Source organism: Scophthalmus maximus, chromosome 9 (assembly GCF_022379125.1).
Source record: "Scophthalmus maximus strain ysfricsl-2021 chromosome 9, ASM2237912v1, whole genome shotgun sequence".
NCBI lineage: Eukaryota > Metazoa > Chordata > Actinopteri > Pleuronectiformes > Scophthalmidae > Scophthalmus > Scophthalmus maximus.
The window spans coordinates 24,930,001-24,952,500 of record NC_061523.1 but is presented as its reverse complement, the minus strand read 5'-3'; the positions used below and the strand labels follow the sequence as shown (position 1 = coordinate 24,952,500).

The window sequence follows — 22,500 nt, the reverse complement described above, 5'->3', positions numbered from 1 at the left end:
GAACATGATGTTTCATAACAGGGGAAATTAAAAACTTTCCGTTTCAATAAAGAAGTTTGAATCACTTGAACTAAAAAACTACTTCTTGATATCTTTCATGTCAAGATCAAACTAAGGTTTTCTTGATTTATCCTCAAATACATGTATTTTCAACCATAACATCATGTTGCAAAACAATAAATATACAAATAGTGGAATTATGTCTCAAATTTGAGATTTCATATTTTCTGGCGAAGAGGCAACTGATCCTGTAATAATTCACAATCCTGTGATTTCAGTGATTCATGCAAATTTCGTCTCATCCCTGCTTTTGATGGGCAAATTTTTTTTATTTTTGCCAATTTTGCAAATCAATGCATTTAAAAAAAGAATACTTGAGCTGTTTTTTTTCATGTATGTTAACATCATCAAAAAGTTAAATTAAAAAAGCATTTTAGGAAACATGAAAGTTTCCTTATCACTCGATTCAGATGAAATAATAAGATGCCTTGTAAATATCACAAAAAAACCCTGGTGAGTCAGAACCGTGATCACCACGTTGTTCCCTCGTATTATATTTGACGTTTTCACCAGAGTCGTGTTCGCTGCTCATTTGTCACCTCGGAGCCGAGCTGACAGCGAGAGGAGAGTTTGGTTGGTGTCCAGGGAGTCGACAGGTCTAAATAGAGCTGGTATGAAGATGACACACTGATAAACCTGCCAGCCAAGTCACTCCTGTAATTGCCTTTTTAATGATTAATAGTTCCCAGCGTTTTTTTTTTTACGACTCCCCCCTCTGCAGGCTCGAAGCTTCTCCCCCCCACAGCTTTTTTTTTTAATCCAGTGTCAATTTAACATCTTGTCCTTGTTATGATTCTTTAAAACTGATGTTGGAACCGACACCGAGCCGCCGACTGAGTTATGCGAGCGGTGGATCTCAGACATCAGCGTCCCGTCGCCTCTGTATCGTCTCGTCCTCAAATCAAGTTGAAACGCGGTTATGACATGTCGTCGTATTTCTGCGTCTGTGTCTCATCGCCGCTCCGAGTTGGAAGTGTGAAAGAATCCGCGACGCAGCCGGTTGTGCCACGTCCACCAAACGCCACGTGTGGGACGATGAAGCAGGTGCATGACGACGGTTCAACTGACTTTTCTAAAAAGACGAAGCTCAGACCGACAAACAAAGAGTCAAGTCAGAGTCTGGTGTGGTTCATACGGAGGCAAAGTTCAACTTGATGAAACTTTCACGAGCGATGAGCCACTAACTTGATGCCTATGATTAAAAATTCAACTTTGCAAGACGCCAAAACCAAGAACACGTGGTCGTCACTGTCGCACACACATCGACGTGTTACTCAGATGAATCGGACACAACGAAACTGAACCAAACCTTTTCTTGTTCTTCTTCGCTCGTGCACCGACGTGCTGCTCTCTGCTCATGACACCAAACTCTTGTTGTGTGAAAACTGTTGTGGACAATCTGAAGCTCGTACGGAAATCAATCCATCTACTGTCGTGGACTCATCTTCACCGACCCCCTCCCCATCAGTGAGGCTTTAACAGGAACCAGTCAACTGGTCGAGTCGTCGTCCGTCCCCTGCCCACATCTTCACTACTGGTATCACCCCACAGCCAAGTGGAACTAATGACGCAGCATAAATCAAGTGCACCTCGTGCTTTAACAGGAGGGCGAGGGTGTAGGTGGGAACTCACACGCCGGGGGGAACGCTCCATTATCGGGCCTTAGGACGGTTGTAAAACACAGGTATCAGGAGGAAGTCCTGCTCTCTCCGATCCACATGCTCGGTCTTCTCTCTCCCGGATTCATTCACAGCGACATGCGGCGTGTCGGGGAGAAGAGTCGCAGGACACAAATTATATGGCGAATACGACGCATTACGCAGGATCGGCTGATTTGCAATTGAGCTTCCGTCAGCAAAAATATAATACTACAATGGCTGTGTGACATTAAATATTCATAGGGTGTCGTCTGCAGGCTATGTGGTCCGGGGGAAGGAGGTTTCACTTTTTATTGGACTAATATATTTTCCCCACACATGCTCATGGAAGAGGGCGGCACGGTGGCGTAGTGGTCAGCACCTTCGCCTCACAGCAAGAAGGTTCTGAATTCGAGACCCGGTTCGAACCAACCAGGGCCTTTCTGTGTGCAGTTTGCATGTTCTCCCCGTGTCTGCGTGGGTTCTCTCCAGGTTCTCTCCAGGTTCTCCATCTTCCTCCCACAGTCCAGAGACATGCAGAATGGGGTCAGGTTCATTGGAGACTCTGAATTGACTGTAGGTGTGAATGTGAGAGTGAATGGTTGTTTGTCTCTGTATGTGGCCCTGTGATAGGCTGGGACCTGTCCAGAGTGAACCCGCCTCTCGCCCAGCTGGGATTGGCTCCAGCCGCGACCCTTAAATGGATAAAGTGGTAGACGATGGATGGATGGATGCTCATGGAAGTTGAGGAACATGGTTCTGGGACTTTGGGTTGTTTTTTATCTATTATGAGCAGACACGACGGCTGAGGAGGTGATCGTTCGGTTCTTACTCTCCATGAATAAACATCAGAGTGAGATCGATGCTGGAGACAGTTGAGAAGAAAAAAACCATCAGGGAACATTAGAGCATCATAAATCTTCTGAGTCGATGGTTGAAACATTTCATCAAACGCTTTAAAGAAAAAAAGGAGGAGAAGCAACTTTGCTTAAAAGTCACAAAACTGATTTTGGCTTAAAACTTCTTCCTTCTCTAGAACACTGTCGTCTACAATACTGAGTCGATATGTCAGTGATGTGATCTCGGCCCCGCTCCGAGAGGGGGCCACATAGATCTTTGGCCCGCAATGTTGTAAAACTGAAGTCCCCAATGTGAGCAACCTTGAATTGATGGAGTGTCCCTTTAAATCTTTAAATCCCAGTCGACGGGTGACAGAACGTACAGCAAATTAAAAAAAAATTCCAAACATCCTGGACTCCATAAATCTTTTTTGGTTTAATCTTCCTTAAACCACTATATATGTATATGTATATAAAAAGGGAGAGTCACTTTCACTCTCCCTCCTTCTGTTTCTGTTTTATTCAATTCTTTTCCTCTGTTACATCCAGACAAGACAACAGAAGCAGATAAACATCAAGGCGGCGAAACGCCGGGGGAAAGAGGAAAATGCTCAAAGGCTGCGAAACCTGAAAGTGGCGTCCGTCTCCTGACAACAATGAAACACTATTGAAACAAGACTTCTCATCTCTTCCTCGCATCTACTTCCTCTAAAGCGACGCCAGCACCTGAAGAAAATGAGAAAAGGCCCGAGCCTCCTCCACTCCGCGCTCCATCGCTCTTCATTTACAAAGACAGCTCTCATTATTCTCCCACGAATAAGAGAGTCGGTACCCGGCTTCTCCCACAGAACAAGAACCCTTTTAGGTTTAAACAAGGGAGTAAACAGTGCGGTTGATCAGTGGCGGGGGGGGGGGCCCTCCCCCCACTTCCTGTCACATTTTAATTGGAGTGGTGCGATGAGGAATGGTGGTTTCTCCTGCCGACGTATTCAGCCATCCATCATCGCCTCTTCCGAGGAGTGAACTTTAGGGAAAAACTTAATTTTCTTCCCTGGCTAGAGGAGAAATACCATGATGACATGTTCTACTCCACCTGCTCCACCATCTCTCCCACACTCCATGAATCTCTCTCTTTTCTCTTGCTTTGTTTCCCCCCTTCCTCCCTCTCACTGTCTCGCTCGTCGTCTCATTCGTATTCTGTCTTTCAGCCACAGGGCGTTTGAGTTTCATTATGGGATGAAATGTATTCAAAGTGGGAGGCAGGCAGAGGGAAGAGAGGACCGAGAGATGGATGGATGCATGGCAGCGTGGTCAGGGAAGCACCTGAGGCTTTGTGTGTGTGTGTGTTTGTGTGTGTGTGTTTGTCTATGAATATTAACTCAAAATTGGCATTCATGCCTGGAAGCATTTTCAGTTTCTCTGCATGACGGTGGATGTTACTGGATGTTTGCCGTGAGAATATTTGTGTGTCTGTATGTATCTACCTACCTACTTACCCATCTACCCATCTATCCATCTACCTACCCATGTACCTATCCATCTACTTACCTACCCATCTACCTATCTACCTACCTACTTATCCATCTCCCTACCTACCTACCTACCTACCTACCTATCCATCTCCCTACCTATCCATCTACCTACCTACCTATCCATCTACCTACCTACCTACCTACCTATCTACCTACCTACCTACCTACCTACCCATCTACCTACCTACCTACCTACCTATCCATCTACCTACCTACCTATCCATCTACCTACCTACCTACCTATCCATCTACCTACCTACCTACCTACCTACCTACCTACCTATCCATCTACCCATCTACCTACCAACCTACCTACCTATCCATCTCCCTACCTACCTACCTACCTACCTATCCATCTACCCACATACTACCTACCTACCTACCTACCTATCCATCTATCAACCTATCCATCTACCCACATACTACCTACATACCTACCTACCTATCCATCTACCCTTTTACCTACCTACCTAGCCTTGGCCTAAATAGCAAACCAACTTCATCTTCTGGCTCCATAAAGATTCTAACAATGCTATGAAACGTTGACGCCTTTAGGGGTGTAGTCAATTCCTCTCCTCTCCTAATAAATATTGTTTCCTCTCACAAGGAGCAGACACTAATCTTGGTTACAAAGCAGCGCTCCCGGACCTCCCAGGACTTTCCAGGCCAGGTTTTGAATGACGGGCGGACATGACAGGCTGGCTGGTAGACTGTTAACCTAGTGTGTGAGTGTGTGTGTGTGTGTGTGTGATAGTATTCTATTCAGTAGCAGGTCTGCGGCGGCGACAGAGACGAAGTGACCGGAGCGTCAGTCCACTGGATTACTGAAGGGAATGTTTGCCTGATCCTTCTAGCTCGTTATTTGCATTTTTTGTTTGTCTGCTGGTGTGTTTATGTAGATAGACTGTTAACCTAGTGTGTGTGTGTGTGTGTGTGTGTGTGTGTGTGTGTGTGTGTGTGTGTGTGTGTGTGTGTGATAGTCATCTTTTCAATAAATCAGTGTGTGATTTAAGGGTGTGTCGTGATGCTCCGCTGTTAGCTCGATGCTTTTAATCATCTTGAGAGGAAGGTAGATAGTCATGTGAGATTAGTGGATGAACACACACACACACACACACACACACAAACCGCCCTCTCAATTTATCCCTCAAACACATGAGGGATAATATATTCACTGCTTCTTGCAACCTCTCTAATAAAAACAGGTCCGCCCCGTATCGTAATGTTCTTTTCCCTGTTCCAGATAATATTCTGTAGTTCGTTCAATGTTTCATAACGTAAACACTGGAGTTGTCAGTTATGACGACCTGAAAAACTGATGCAGATAACTGACGTGGACGAAGACGTGAGCGTGCTAAGTTTGAATGTGTTGAATGTGTTGAACACTGGAAACTCAGGCATGAATTCAAATAAAAGATTGTGGCTTTGTTGAAAATAAAAATAAGGATTTTCTAACACTTTCGCCTTCGCAGGATGAGAAAGTGTTTCATTTGATGCTATACTTTCAAAACTTTGCATGAAACAGGAGATAGTGAGGAGGCTGAGGTGGATGTTGGGGCGTACCAGTCGGTGGTCATCCGTCTTCTTAGCACAACGACAATCTTGGTTTTTTCCAAATCTCTACTAGTCGTCGTTTTCGTAACTGTTGCCAGACTGGAACTACGGAGGTGAGCGATCAGACCATCACACATCTCGCGTTGAATCGAATCGTTCTGTTAAGTCGCCCCGAGGATTTGTTTGAATCGAGGAAAGCCCCCAACAACCCCCCCCCCCAGTGTCCCCACACAGCCACATGATACGTATATTCAAAATAGGCCACTTGGAAGGGAATGACTGTGTGAGGGAGATATATTCTGCTCCAGCTTCTCTGGACCCAGTGCGCTGCAGCCTGCAGTGATCGTTCTGCAGCGTTCGCTCTCTGCAGCACTGTGCAATCACATTATGAAGGTGTTCACCGCGAGACGAACCACTCGCATGAGCATAAATCTACAGAGCAGCAAAAAATGTTAAAAAATGTTAAAAAAATTAAAAATGTAACTTAACCACAATATGCTCCAACCTGCAGTCGTCACATTAAAGTGTCACGATGTGAAGCACTATACAATCATATTACAGAGGCCGTCGTCCGTGAAACCGGGAACTGGGATGTGGATAAATCTACAGAGACAGATTGAATCCTCAGGCCTCTGGCACATGGCGCCCGGGGGGGGGCTGTTAGCAGACAAATATCCCTTGGCCTAACATTAATCTGCATAAAGCGCCGGTGCGACGAGGTGAGTTGTCTGGAACATGTGCTGAACGTTCCCCAACACGAGGAGCAGGAGCCGAGGCTCCGGCTTCTGACCTGCCGACTGGATTCTGCTGAACACGCTGGATGAGAAATATTCCCTCTCTCTCTCTCCCTCCCCCCATCCTCCCCCTCCTTCCCTTATATATTTTCTATATTTCCTCTCTCTTTCGCTCTGCTCCAGGTCTCCACACTGTCTTTCTTATTCTTGTCCTCTTACTAATACCCCTCCTCCTCGATGTCCTGTCATCCCCTCTACTGACCTTTGATTCACTTTGTTTCCTCTCATTCTATTGGTTTCCTTTACCTACACACGCAATTTAATTTTCTCTCTTTTCCTTTTCTTCATTGCCATTTTCTTTGGTAAACTGTCCTGTCCTCAGGTTTGCCAGTCATTCATGTCGTAGTCTCCCTCCCCGCTCTTCTCCTCTGGTCTATTTTATCCTCCCTCTCTTCCCTCTACATCAACCTCTTCCCCCTTCCAGACATTCCCACCGAAGTCTTCCGACCTTCACGCTAAGATTGTTACATGATGATGGAGCGTTTTACTTCCGACTTCCTCGGTAATCCTGCAGATTAACAATGTGTTGGAAAAGCAAATAAAGAGCCCCACGATGCTCCGAGGGGAGAACAGTATTTGTGGGGTTCCTCCTGTCGCCAGTAGAGGCGCTACTTTTTTCGTATGAGTTGATGACGACTTGATGCTTTAAGAAAGTTGAATGCAGCGTAAGATATAAAACGACTGGGAATTATTGAGGCTCAAAGTTTATTTTTGACATGAAAACCGCAAATGACAAAAACGATCCTGTATCAGTGTTTTACGCCTTGAACGGACGTAAAGTAAATCTTTGTGGCATGATTGAATATCAATATGAGAACCTATAGTTCAATTCTTACATACGTTAAATAAGCAGCGTAGGACATGTGATGTATTTTGTGCTAATGTTAAAGAAGCACTAGTGGGAGACGAGCAACGAGGCTGGAATGTTCTTGTGCTCATCCTGCATATCAAAAACTAAATCACATTAAGACAAAGAATTCCTTCTCAGTGATTTGTAAAATTGCCAACAACAACAGACTAATACACTCAGTGTTATTAAAAGGAATATACTTTTTTTATCGGTATATAATCCCCAAATTAGCATTTACGTCGTCTTCCCATCATCCTTGAGTCTATAGTTTTGTTATTTATGTTTTTTTTCAGTTAATCACTTGAATCAGTATAAAATCTCTGCATAGTTTAATTAAAACCAGCAAACCAAAACCAATCACTATGAAAATGTTATTGTGGAAATTACACACATTCATATTACTGCCTTTTCCTGATAATGCCTCAAGTCATTCCTACAAGTATTGTACTGTGAGATGGGGTTTGACTTTAGGGTCCTTTCTACGATATCTCTGAGGCTATAATTCCTCCACTGGCTATTTGAACATTAAAATGAGGAACGATTTCTTATTAGCTCTGCAGTTTTTAGTTTTTTCCTCCTCTCCCGTCCCTCCTGAGCCAGTGGGTAAGTTATGCATCGCAGCATCCTGGAGGCAGACGGGCGGCGGCCTGCTAATGCAAAACGTCGTCTCCCGCGGAGCTGACAATGCTGGCCAGCGGAGGAAGCTCGGGAGGTAATTGGGGTCTTTAGTCTGCAAACCAACAGTTTTTTCTCAATAGTATTAGTCACCCGGTGTCCTCAGACACAAAGGGATCACATCTCCGGTACAGAAAATCAACTTCAGGCCTGAGCCAACGTCTCGGGCGATGGAGCCTCGTCTCCCCATCGGCCACAATCACAAACCAGGAATATTCTTGTTTCCAGGAAATATTCAAATGAGCTCCTCCAACCTGTGTCGACTGTTGTCTGGCAGTGTTGCCCCCGTGCGCCACCTCTGCTGTTCGCTCCATCACTAACTGTAATTGTCTGGAAGCTCCTGCAGCACTAATTGCAGGAGGGACCATTGTGTATATCTTTGCAAACTGTGTGTGTGTGGAGGCTGCGTGTGTGTGTGTGTGTGTGTGTGTGTGTATGTGTGTGTGTGTGTGTGTGTGTGTATGTGGGTGTGTGTGTGTGTGGGGGGGGTGGGGTTTGCTGCCTCGGCTTCCACTCTGTGCATGCAAATTAGGGCCACATACACATTAGTCACGACTGACAGGAGCCACTGTGCACAGGGCCTGCTGTGCTATGAGCGTTAGCATGTTAAGCTAACGAGCCAAATGGGCTGAGAGAGATTCTTCAACATGGATCAACAGAGAGCAAATAGAGAGAGAGGAGCGTTTGTTACAAAGGTGATCTGTGATGTGATGTACAATATTCTACAAGATATCACGCTGTACTAAAGTCTACTGCAAATTATAACAATGTATTATAGTCTACTGCAAGATATAACACTGTACTATAGTCTACTGCAAATTATAACAATGTACTATAGTCTACTGCAAATTTTCACACTGTACTATAGTCTACTGCAAGATATAACACTGTTCTATAGTCTACTGCAAATTATCACAATGTACTATAGTCTACTGCAAATTTTCACACTGTACTATAGTCTACTGCAAGATATCACACTGTACTATAGTCTACTGCAAGATATCACACTGTACTATAGTCTACTGCAAGATATCACACTGTACTATAGTCTACTGCAAGATATCACACTGTACTATAGTCTACTGCAAGATATCACACTGTACTATATTATACTACAAGATATCATACTGTACTATAGTCTACTGCAAGATATCACACTGTACTATATTGTACTACAAGATATCATACTGTACTATAGTCTACTGCAAGATATCACACTGTAAAATATTCTACTGCAGGATATCACACTGTACAATATTCTACTACAAGATAGCTTGCAGTAGACTAAAGTCTACTGCAAGATTAAACACTGTACTATAGTCTACTGCAAATTATCACACTGTACTATAGTTTAATGCAAGATATTACACTGTACTATAGTCTACTGCAAGATATCACACTGTACAATATTCTACTTCAAGTTATCACACTGTACTAAAGTCTACTGCAAGATATAACACTGTACAATATTCTACTGCAGGGTATCACACTGTACTATATTCTACTGCATGATATCACACTGTACTATATTATACTGCAAGATAACACACTGTACAATATTATACTACAAGATATCACCATGTACTAAAGTCTACTGGAAGATTAAACACTGTACTATAGTCTACTGCAAATTATCACACTGTACTATAGTTTAATGCAAGATATTACACTGTACTATAGTCTACTGCAAGATATAACACTGTACAATATTCTACTGCAGGGTATCACACTGTACTATATTCTACTGCATGATATCACACTGTACTATATTATACTGCAAGATAACACACTGTACAATATTCTACTGCAAGATATCACACTACTAAAGTCTACTGCAAGATATCATACTGTACTATATTCTACTGCAATATATCAAATTATACTATAGTCTACTGCAACATATCAAACTGTACAATATTCTACTGCGAGATATCACACTGTAATAAAGTGTACTGCAAGATATCATACTGTACTATAGTCTACTGCAAGATATCACACTGTACTATATTCTACTTCAAGATATCACACAATGCACTGAGAGATAATATACTGCGCTCTATAGTAATCTACTATATTAATATATATTCCACTTCATTTAATGTCATATCAATATTTTATTCCAATGCACTTCATTGTACCATTATGTGCTATGTACTAAACTATATTATACTGTACTATACATTATACCTCATAATAATAATAATAAACTGTATTTGATTCAACTGTACTTTACTGTTCTGTTACGTATTAAATAATATTATATGACTATATACTGTATGTATATATTATGTACTACACAATACTGCCACACTACAAAATACTGCTGACTTGCACTTTACAGTTCTGTACAATATCATTGCAGCGTTTCTCCTATTAATACGCTTCATATTCATATTGTGCTTTACTACCTCAACACTAATCTTAATATATAGATATAATAAAATACACTGTATAATGCTATTCACATTTTAATTTGCTGTAATGCACAACATTATATCTACTCTATACTATGAGTTGAGAGGCTGTAGCCTATGACAGCTTATATGACATTAACATTATCTTCAGTACCTACTTTTTTTAGTTTTTTATTATTTATTCACTTGTTAATTAAAAAACAAGTAAGTTTTTTACCTGCTTCATATCTTCCATGTTGTTTTTACAAATGCTTTGGTTTTCTTATCTCGACTGTACGTTCCATTTTTCACAATATTTTGTTTTCATACTACCTTTGTTCTCTGTACTTTGTAACTCTGTTTTGAAAAGTGCTTTACAAATAAAGTAATTACTGTTATTATAATTATGAACGCCGTCAGGCAGATGTGAATATTGCTCGTGTAATGTTTCAGTCATTGATGTTCTTTCGGTCCACGACTCACGATCCTTGCACCACTATTTGGCAGCCACTCGAGGTTTTGTTTAACTTGGCATTGAAGAGGATTTGTCCTGATAGTTCTACCATCCCTGTGTGGGAGACTGGGAGTTGCCCGGTGCCATATACAGAATGTACAGTGTATCTACAGTGCAACAGACTAACACAGTCACGTCAGTCATGATTATGAGATAAAGATTAACGCATGTTAACTTGTCGTGTGTTTGCGTGACGGAGACAAAAGCATTTCTTCCTCAACGAGTCGCTTTTGTTTTGCTTCTAATGGAATAAATCTTTGTGGCATTAAGGGAGAAAAAAAAAGGTTAAATTCAATTGAAATATTAATTGAAATAATCACAAGGTACTTTACTTCTTTGCCACATCACAAGCAGTTGTCTGGATTTCTAAACAGTCAAACAACGACAAAAACACATGATGATAATAATCTCTCTTCATATATATATTCAAACCAAGAAGGCATTTCCCCTGACCGCCGTGGTCAGATGTTAGAAAATGCCTCATCGTTGCGTGAGTGATTGACAAACAGAAAACCATGGTCAGGGAAGAAGAGAAGAAGAAGAAGAAGAGAAAAAGAAGAAAAAGGGGAAAAATAAAAAGGAAAGTACCTTTCTTGTGAGTAGCTTCACTTTTGGAGCCTTTGGGGTCTAATAAAAAAAAATCAGAATTAAACACAGCATTATTCTAACAACACGTTAGCAACTATACGTTGTTTGTCCTCGTTAAGGAAAACAACCGCTTCGTCTATCAGGGAGCGAGCAAGACAGCAAGGCTCGATTATCTAAGGAAGTCGCTCTGCTGCCAACGCTCAGCGAGGGAGAGTGTGTGGCAGAGGGGTCGACTGAGGAGGAGGAGGGGGGGGCAACATACTGTGAAGGCAATAGCAGGAAGGAGGGATGCATGAGTCTGTAGAGGTAGAATCTACTGCCATACGTCAGCGGGCAGGAGAGGCGATGCACTAAGATGGAGAGGAGGAGGAGGAGGAGGAGGAGGAGGAGGAGGAGGGGGGGGTTGCAATGCAGTTGTGTCAAGAGGAGCTGACATCAGACTAGCACAATGCACTACAGGAGATGCACGAGGCCAGAGACAGAGAGGAGGAAGAGGAGGAGGAGGAGGAGGGCAGGGAGAATGCAAAGACTACATGTCAAACTGGCTTCGTTTTTAGAGTTTTTGCCTTATTTGGCCGTTGTTTTGTTTGATTTTCCCTTTGGGCAACAGGTCGATGGTGAGTTGCATTATTGTGGATGAGGTCCTCAGAATGGACCCTTTGTGCCTCTGCACCCATTGGACCCTGTGAGCCCACAGGAGCGGAGGGACGACCTGCACATCTCAAACCGAACCCGACTCCGCACTTTGCTCCGATACTAGCCGGTCGGAATAACAGAGGCTTCCTACTTCCACCCTCCCCCCAAACAATGTGAACCTTCACCCGCCTCCTATTGGGCCGCAGGATTTCAGTCACACCGCTGGAACTTTCCAGGCCGAAGGGGCGACTGATTTATAACGGTTAAAGCGTTGTTAATGTCAAGGACGGGGAATGTTACGCCTGGACGACAGACAAGGCCTCTCCCAGGAGAAGTGTGTTCATCACAGGACTTTTGAATAGGTTCGTCCAGGAAGGTGAGAAAGAAGCAGAGACAAAAGAAGCAGAGAGATAAACTACCGAACCACTTCACCGTTCAGACTTTGTGGTTGTGAAACATACACTGACGTGACAAGTGTCTCGTGGGCTTTTGAATGAAAAGGCCTTTTCCACAAATAAACCTAAAGGTCGAACATCGTACGGCGCATTGTGACCTTCAAACAGCGAATAGGTTCGGCGGTAATAATCACGTCTGTGGCGTTTCTCTGCAAGTCATTTTCAACAAAGTTAGTAAATGTCACAAAGCGCAGCCTTTGATTTCTTTTTTTGTCAAAATGAACAAGTTCATTCTCTCAGCGACGTACAGAGGAGGCGTGCCCCCCCCCCCCCCCCCCCTCGTTCCACAGCTCAGACTTCTTGATGAATGTCCTGTTTTGCCTCCGAACCGCGTTGAACTGAGTAAACCCGGCTCCGCCCGCTTTGCTGTACTTGACAACTGCCATGGTGAGGGATGGCGACCACGCCGACTGGAAGTCTGGCAGCGATATTGTAATCCGTCATTGTCAGCGTGAAAACAAGAAAGAAGGGAAATGGCTCCTAAGATAGATGGAAAGTCTTCGTCGTGACCATGAACTGTTGTAGACAGGTGACTTAAACTCTATAATCTGCCTGAATCCACGAAAGGCATTTTTTCCCTCCGTCCTCTGCACACGGCAATCTCTCCGTGTCGGGGCTAAGCCTTGGCTTAACCCCCGCGGCCGGCAGTCTGTCCCACATCTGAGCGCCTGATCCGGAGCATTACAACCGCCGCATAGCTTTTGTTTTTTGGGCGTCGCTTCTCTGGCGGCCGGGATCTCGTAATGCGAGCTAATTACCATCGCTGTGCAGAATCAATTCTCCTGGATTTGCAGGAGAGGTGTTAAAAAACCGACAACAGTGAGAAGCCTGACTGAAGCCTGTGTTGGAAAACAAAGGGGTTTTTTGTGTTAAATGAATTCAGGGATTTCTTCCAACTGTCTCTGTCGCTGCCAGGCCGACATCTGACACCAAGAGCCTGCAAACAGCAGCTCGCCGCCTTCCTGGTTGTGTCCCGGCAGTAAACACTCGCGTGTCAACCCTCCGTCAGGCCTTTCTCTCATCCGATACATCGGCTTTAACCTTTTTCTCAAGCTGGTAATTAGAGGCGTGATGGGTTTCCAGGGGAGGACCGAGTGGCCTTTTATGAAGCAGTAATCCCCTTCCTTATAAACTTATTAGCCACGGACCAGCGGCCTGCGGAGAGGGAGGAAGACGGAGTAATGAAGCCGTCAACTGTTCTTACACATCCCACACATTAGCCCCTGCACCGCCTGCAGCTAAAGGGATCTCCACGTTCTGCGCTCTCCGAGGAGAAGCAACAAGGATGTGAGGTGTGTGAGCGAAGCCATGCGGCGCTCATTCATCTGCACGGCTCATTTGACAGACCTCGATGATTTCTCTTTCGTAATCTAAAGGCTTTTGGCCGCATCCTTGTCCCGTATGTTTGTCCTCTCCCCCCACACCTGCCTCCCCTTCAGTCCGTCTCGAGTGCCCTCGTACAATTTGCAGCCTTTTACCATTAAGCGATTCAATATTCCGCTCCGCGCTGCCCTTGCCGCTCCGCCTCCTCTCGCTAGACGTTGAAGCATGATCAATATCTTTGTCGTAACTCAGGGGGAGAGTCACCTCTGAGACGACATTAAAATTCCTCGCTCCGTGCAATATACTACCCATCCAAAGGATTGGGCCGTTACCTAGAATACTAAAGAGGAGCAGAGGACCTTCCCACCGGGCAAAGATGTCCCCTCCCTCCAGTAGACGTCTGTGTTCGCATCCGTGTAGAGGAGGTAGTCACGGCGACGGAGGGAGGGAGGAGATATTGCGGTTTGTTTCTCATGGCTGCTTATTCGTGTCTGCTGCAAATGTTGAAAAAAAATAACTGGGCATTCTCCACTGGGAACTGTGTTAGCATCACTACCGGCGCTAAGCTCGTGGAAAACATTCTGTGCACTTCTGGCCATCTGCAGTTCTTTCCAATCTCCTGTCGTAAGCAAATCCCTCCAAGTTGGTCGGCCGCTTGCGAAGATATCCCCCCCCCCCCCCCCCGCTCACCTCTCCCTCTTCGTCTCCCACTCCCTCGTCTGTCTTTTTTTACCCCGCAGCCATTCCTCCATCCCACACTCATTACCTTACGCCCATTAATCCCATTAAGTAGCCATTAGATAAGTGCTGATAACACCAAATGAACGTCAAGCTCCGAAAGCTAATAACTACAGTCCCACCTCGGCACATGGAGAAAGGCAGCAGCAGGGAGGAGGGCGTGGAAGAGAGTAGTGTTCTGTAGTAACAAGTGCTCCAGCTGCGAGGAGAGACAAAGAGGACGGAGGAGGAATATACAGCTGAACGCTGTCGATCCACTCACGTCTGCTCCAGAAGCAAAGTGACGCAGTTGTGGAATTTTCAACAGAGGGTTTTTTTTTTACGCTGCTCATCCCTGGGAGGAGTGAGGGAGCGTTGCCTGAAGCCAACCGAGAGGGCGCCGCGTGAAATGACTGTGTCTGTTCAGGAGAGACGAAAATGAAAAGCTGCCGACATCGACCCAGATGCACCGAGTCCGAGGCTGCCGACGGGGGGAAGGGGGTGAAGTTGTGGTGGCGATATATATCTATCTATATATACCTATAGATATATATAGATATATATAGATAGCTGGCGCGCTGTAGCAGCCCGCAACTGGATGAGCCAGAAAACCAGAAGCTGAACTTGCAGCCAGCGTCCTCGAAGCCGCTCAGCTTGAGTGATGAGGAAGGACAAGGTTATGGCGGAGAGGGAGAGGCGAGTCGCAGCTGTAGTCTGTGCCATTCATCAAGTGTGCACACACACACACACACACCTTCCCCTCAGTGGTTGTCTCTCTCTCTCACGCTCATACACACTCATTTATCTGAGCGCTGCCACGTGAGCAGTTATTACCAGAGCCAGTGGATCACTGCTAAGGAACTGTACAGTGTCAGTTGTGCTCCGTGCGCCGGAGCCACCTGGTCATCCAGGTCAAAGGAGTCCGATCTGTTTCACGAATCAGTGGAATTGGTAAACATGGCTCGAATACAGAGGAGGCCCGGGAGGGGACGAGTGAGGGGGGGGCGGAGGATGGAGAGAACGAAAGAGGGAGGTCAGAGGAGAGGAGATGCATGGGCTGATGGCTGAATCGATGACCTCGTCTTTCAGCCCTGCAAGATAAAGAACCCTTGTAGAAGGATGGCAGGGTCAAGGGGAGAAATGGGGCAAATGAAAATGGAAAGAGGGCAAATAAACAGGAAGGTTGTGTCAGAATAAATGACTCATAAAGTTATGTTTCAGGATAGGAAACAAAAAACTGGAAGACAGCAAGGAACACGATGAACAGTGGGAGAGGCGGATTACAAACAGATAGGAAATAGGAATAAGGGGGAAAAAGGTAGGAGGTGAAGTAGGAGGACAGGGATATACAAGGCACGGAAAAATGAGAGTTAAACAAATCAGAAGACGATGGGGAATTTCATGGAAGGAGCGGGAATCAATTGAAACGAGAACGGATCAATGGAGGAACGACGGAAGAAAAGAGCGGAGGAAGGACGGGGACAAACACTAATGGAAAAGGACGAGAGGGGAGGACGAGAGAACGAAGGAAGGAATGAACTCATGGATTATAAATGGTTCGTCCCGAATGTGTCAGGAGGGTTCGCTCTGCCTCTCTCCGACGGAGGAACCTGCTAAATCAATTGGAAGCTTTTTGCACAACACTGGACCCCCGGTCATGATCAGTGTAATTTCCTCTCATGCTGGCACATTCGTAGCTTCGGGCGAATCCCTTCCCTCCCTCCCTCCCTCCCTCCCTCCATCCCTCCCTCCATCCCTCCCTCCATCCCTCCATCCCTCCCTCCCTCCCTCCATCCCTCCCTCCATCCCTCCATCCCTCCCTCCATCCCTCCATCCCTCCATCCCTCCCTCCCTCCCTTCCTCCCTCCATCCCTCCATCCCTTCCTCCATCCCTTCCTCCATCCCTCCCTCCCTCCCTCCATCCACTGCTGCTGAATGGTAGAATTAGCAGGACCACTGCTAATGTAAATGTGAACTATTCAGGCGTAAGAGAAGGAAAGGGAAAGGAAAAAACAAAAAATAAACCTAGCTACCATTATGATGTTAGCATATTAAATACAGCGTTCCACGTGCCAAGACTCCCGACTGTCTCTATTATTGGTTGAAAAGTGGCTCAACTTGTGTCTTTTTAAAACCGTCCGCTCAGGAAGAAGATGAACTTGAACTTCACCAGATGACGTTGCACTTCAGCAGTTTAGTTTACAGCCCTCGCGTTAGTTAGCGAGTAAGTTAGCTCAAATAGCTCGACTGCAATACTGGTAACTAAGCAACTAGCTCAGTGGCGTGTCAGCTAGCCAATGAGCTAATTAGATCACAAGCTAACTTAGTTCTAATGAGCTCATAGCGAGCTATTGCAGCACCACCATGTCATCTGCTCTGAATTAATAAGAGCAAACAATGATTACAAGCAGTTTTACCTGTTCAATAACCAATTATCAATGTTAATGACGATAAAAATATGTTTCTTATTATTCTACCAAGCTGTCTCTCAAACTAAGCCACCCAGCGGTTGTGTGGGTCTTATACAAATGTTAAATGAATTTGATTTGACAAAAGATGGACTGATTGATTCACTGTTATTATGCAGCTTGATTTTAAGGATCAACAAATCAACTTGAAATTGAACCATTGCAATTACAATCACATGCCTCAATCTATTATCATTATTATTATTAGTAGTAGTAGTAGTATATACTCAGTAATACCAGACAACTTCTGCACTGGCGCAGTCCTTCACTGTGTCTCTCGTGCTGTGCAACTCCTCTGTTGCGTTGAGGAGCAGAGCTGTCAACGCTGTTTGTTTCATGGAGGTTGATTAATGCTGCTGGTAGCGAACGCACAGAAAAAGAAAAAGCTACGCATGACGGAGCAGAGCCCACGCTCGTGTACGCCGACAGCCACGACACCGTCTGGGATTCACAAGCCGGCGCTGTCTGCTGACAACGGCCCCTGACACCGTTATCTCAGCCGATTACATGACAGATGTGCTGATACTCCTGAATATGTGTCTTCGTCACAGATTGACCCTCAGTACAGTTTCAACCAATATAAAAGGAGAATTGAAGACGATACATATTTAACAACTCAACTGTTGAAGTAAGATTATCTGTGTGAGGAGAACTTGAGGACGTCCTCTGAGTGGTTGCTTTTCTCTGAGAGCACTTTCATCTGCATTAAACTTTTTTTTTATGACATCACATTAGAAGAACAGAAAAAAACATAAAAGCTATAAAAAATTCAAATAACTGTCACGTCTAAATCCTGATCTGTGAAGGTCAACGCAGCCGTAGACTCAGTGAATCAGACTGGATTGTTGCCAAGCAGAACTAAGGAGGGATCCAATATTTAACTTGTTTTTCTATTAACAAATGGCCTCACGATGATGCCTCACAGAACACCCCGACAAATGCTCGGCAGGTCGGGAACCACGAGCGGTTTCAGCTTAGTGATTAGTGATACACACGGTGAAACCCCGTCCACCTCTCGCAGTTCCAACAACGCTCCCCATGCGGTGGTTTAATACCATTATGGATCTCGACCAGAGAAAAAGAAAAAGGCTGCGTGGCAACATTCACCGACCCGTGTGTTCGGTGTACAAAATATTTAAGACGCCTTGATTGATTCCGCCTGTTGAATCTGTTGAGCGATGAAGGGGAGATGCACAACGTAAAGTCTGCGGACAGCGTCACGTTGTAGTGCAGGCGCCTCTCGGGCCAATCAGAGACCAGATTAGATGCATTATCCCTCCAGGTTTCATCCGTTCCAATGTCAAAATCAGACCAGCGGTGTAACAAAGTGCATCGACAAGTCAAATGAAATGTCTTAAAGAATTTGGTGAATGTGTCATTGCCACATTTCTGCCTTCGATGAAACTTGCAAAAGACACGTTTTGAGTCTTTGTTCATGTCCAATCAGTGAAATTCAAATCTATAATTCCACCTGAAATAAACAACAGTACCACATTTTTTTTTGTCCTCTGTGATCCCACTGCTCTGATTTTGATAAAACTTAGAGGGAATATACATCTTCCTACTGATTGAACTAACATTCATATCCAGAGCAACCTGTCATAACTGCAACGGGCATTTATGTTATATGAAAAGGAATTGCGGGTCTAGATAATTTAAAAAAAAGGTATAATGGATTATTTTATATTATCATAATCTATCTATCATCACATAGAATAATATCACAAGGGTACCAATATTTTGTACACAAATGACCCGATGAGGTAAATACACGGCATCAGAAGTGTGTGTTGAGGGTTTGACATTCTACGAGGCGCAAACGAGAGATTTACCCGATTGATCAGTGATTGATTAGTTCATCAACTCCAATTCCACTTCAGTTTTGCACAGATATTTCGGCCTGTTCCAATTACTTTAAAGCCATTTTATGATTTCCCCCCCCCCACTTGTTGTATTATTCATACGCTTGAATGAATAAGGACGTTGCCCCCAGCGCTCCAATGTTAAATGAACTCGTTAATACCCAGACTTTGTTCTTAATGAGAGAAAGTTTGACATAGAAACCTATGACATGTGTCTTTATGGGGGCTTCCATTCAGGGAGAGGTCACTAAATATTAAGTTATCATCATCACCAAGACCATCATCATCAGCATCAGCAGCATTATCATGAAGTCCTATTCAGCAGCACGCTCGTGGGAGAGGCACATTACCTTGACCACCGAAACAAGCACTCAGGATACTGTGTGGATACCAAGGAATGTAGCCAACTAGCACCATGACAACCAAAGATACCTAGAACATTCTTATCTGCAGTCGGAATGCTGCTCAAAGTGCAGGGACGGGGTCAAGTCAAGGAAGAGAAGATGGGGTCTCGGGGGTCTAACGACTGCAATGACTTAATTCTGTCTTAAGCATGTTGAGCAAAGGGCAGAATTACCTTTGGTGAGCACTGCAAAGGGACAATAAGAGAGATGGACAGATTGTGAACAACCAAGATCATTGAAAAGGTTAAATATACAGCAACATGACTTTAGTAGTATCTACAGTATATATGGATGTGCCTTTTCTTCTCCTTCTTCTTTTTAGAAATACAAATGAATACAAACCTTTGCTGGTGGAAATCTTTGGCTAAACCCTTCACTCAGAGAAATGCAGAGACAACACGTTACCAGTTTACCAGGAGAACGTTGGGCTACGTTCCCGTCTTATCCGACTGAGTCCTGCTGGCAACTCCTACCTTTAAAGTTTGGTCGGATTCTGGCGTCGTAGCCCGACACTTTGCCCATGAGCTTGTCCAGGAACTCGGAGGGCGGCATCGGAGAGGCGGCTTTTCTCGCGGCAGCTTCTTTCGACGCTGCCAGGCTGCAAGACAGAAAACGGCGAGAACGCTTAGAGAACGGCACCACGGGGGGATGAGCTGACTGGACTGTGGTGAGGAGGACGGCGCGTGACAGATTGGATTATGGTCATAATACAACGTTACTCTTTGTCGAAGTTGTTGAGTATCACATTCGAGGCAATTTGTCATCGGCAGCAGTAGCCTGGCAGTGCTATGCTGCGTTCACACCAAACACGACGCACGTCTTTTTGGCGCAATAATATTACAAACAAAGTCAACGCAAAGATGCGAGTAGACGCCATACGAATAACGCAAAGACGCGAGTTCCGTGTCATTCGCTTCATTCGATGTAGTTTGAACCGGAGTGAAACGGTCGGGTCACAAAAGCCAATTAGCGTTTGGATCCTCCCGACGTCGCTCACCTTAAGACTCTGAGTAGATATAAATGATCCGGCGGCCAAATTTGCACGAGCAACGCAATGTAAAAAATATTTTGCGTCAGGTTTGGTGTGAACAAACGTTATTTCAAGTACCCGAGAGTAAATACAGGCGACAATAACCTGATCATGTAAAACAAAGAAGCACAATACAGACAAGAGACAAACCACAGCGTTGTAAGTTGTCATGCAATGTGCACTTACACTCCTGGTTAAACCAGAATATCACTGGAAACCTGAAGAAGAACTCACTTGGTTCCGACATCCCCGTCTTATCCATTGACGATACTTTTCTCTCTATGACTACTGACCGTTGCTTTTGCACTCAACACTGATCCGTCACGGTCCAACACGCCACCCTGCATCCCATTTCATATTCACTCGATGTGTGTGTGTGTAGCAGTCCTCAAATGGCATCAACTCATTCATTGTCTGTATTTTGTTTTTTTTTATCCCAGCATGCACTTGGCAGAAGGTAGGACCTGTCCACACCGCGGCCGCTTCGAAGTAAGATGAATTTATCCCCATTTACTGGTAATTCCATTTAGTTTTATCTAATTTGATTAAAAAAAAACCCTGAATAATTACAAGTGAACTTTTTACAGTCCACGCTGACTGGAGTTTTAATGCATTAGTGGTTATTACACACACCGCGCTTCCTTTTTGTCCTGAGGTGGTTATTCAAAGTAATGCTCTAATTCACTTAACCAACACCGCGTCCCGCTGAGTGCCACATTGATTTTACAATGTGGCCGTGGTATTTGCACAGTTGACTTCTTTACCTTATTAAAGCCCATCATGCTCATTGGATCCTCTGCATAATGTCAAATCCCCAGATCGGCCTTTAGCCCACAGACATACTGTGAATTCAGCACTAACTGTCAATAACATTGCGCGCACACACACACACACACACACACACACACACACACACACACACACACACACACACACACACACACACACACACACACACACACACACACTATGAACACAGCTGGAGGATCGAGCAGAAGCATATACAAACTGCTATATCTGGAAAAAGAATAATTACACTGCATACATCAGAACGAAAACACAATAAGAGCCAGGACATTGATAAGGACGTACTACGGATGTAAAATGAACCTGTTCTAGCTCGATATGCAACAGGGTTCATTTGACTCGTGCTCCAGTGTCCCACTGCTCGTGTCAGTGTAGCGAGTGTGTTTGTGTCGTGAAGACACTCGTTGATAATTCAGCCTCACGTTGAAACCCTGAACAACTGAAGGATCTGGAATATGTCCTAATTTACAAAAATCCATTTACAAAACTGTCCTGACTTTCCAAAAAAATGCATTATTTCTAAAACATATATATTTTCATTTTCCAAAAAAGACATTTTCATTTCTCCGTTTCCTGAAGTTATAAAACATCCTAACGCTCCAGAATATTCCCACATTTCCAAACATTTTGAATTTGACAAACAAAGTCTCACCTCCCCCTTAAAAAATGTCCTCATCTCCCTCATTATTAATCATCTTCACAAACTTTTCAAAAACACCATGATTTACGAGAAAGTCTTGATTTTGTCATTTCGTCTTTGCAAAATGTCCCCAGGTCTCAAACACACACACACACACACACACACACACACACACACACACACACACAGATAGATTTTCATCTCATGATAAATAATCATTTATCTTTGGCATTAAATGTTGTTCTATAAGTGATATTTGCATTCAAACCAAAAGTCAAATTTAATCCATCAATCATTTACTCAGATGAAACATGCCATCATCAGTTATCGATGCCTCTCTGAGTTATTGTTTTCAGAGGCCGTATGACCGACTTGAAGAGACCAAGTCCTGCAGATTAAAAAGAAAGAAGAAGATTCACTCGCTCTGCTGCTTCCGTTGGACGTGAAGTGGAACTGACAGCGGCTCTGAGCCGACCCGTGGTCGTACAGTAGAGCCGCGTTAGTGGCCACTTGTGGTGCAGTTGTCTCCCATTGCATCGTTTCCTGGCTGCGGCCGCAGGACGAGCGTGGACGCTGCTGAACTGACCCAGTTCATCTGAGCACAACTTCACGACGAGCTCCGGCAACCGACGACACACCGGAAGAAAAAGGGTTTGACACCTTTTACTGGAGGAATTAATCATCCCGATCGGAATCGCAAATTATGAAATGAAAGCTGCGAG

General features: G+C 44.4%; 1 protein-coding gene across 2 annotated transcripts in view; it reads right to left on the bottom strand.

Annotated features, from left to right (window-relative positions):
- The window catches only part of glra1 (glycine receptor, alpha 1), a 94,739-nt gene that overhangs the window by 56,986 nt on the left and 15,253 nt on the right, over positions 1–22,500 (bottom strand). Inside the window, exons 2-4 of one of the 2 annotated variants that reach the window (XM_035650224.2) lie at positions 19,775–19,899; positions 19,475–19,486; positions 11,437–11,475 (exon numbers count right to left, since the gene is read on the bottom strand). In XM_035650224.2, coding sequence (XP_035506117.1) covers positions 11,437–11,475; positions 19,475–19,486; positions 19,775–19,899 — 176 coding nt within the window. The remainder of the gene's footprint in view (positions 1–11,436; positions 11,476–19,474; positions 19,487–19,774; positions 19,900–22,500) is intronic. The other variant, XM_035650225.2, reaches the window with a different exon arrangement.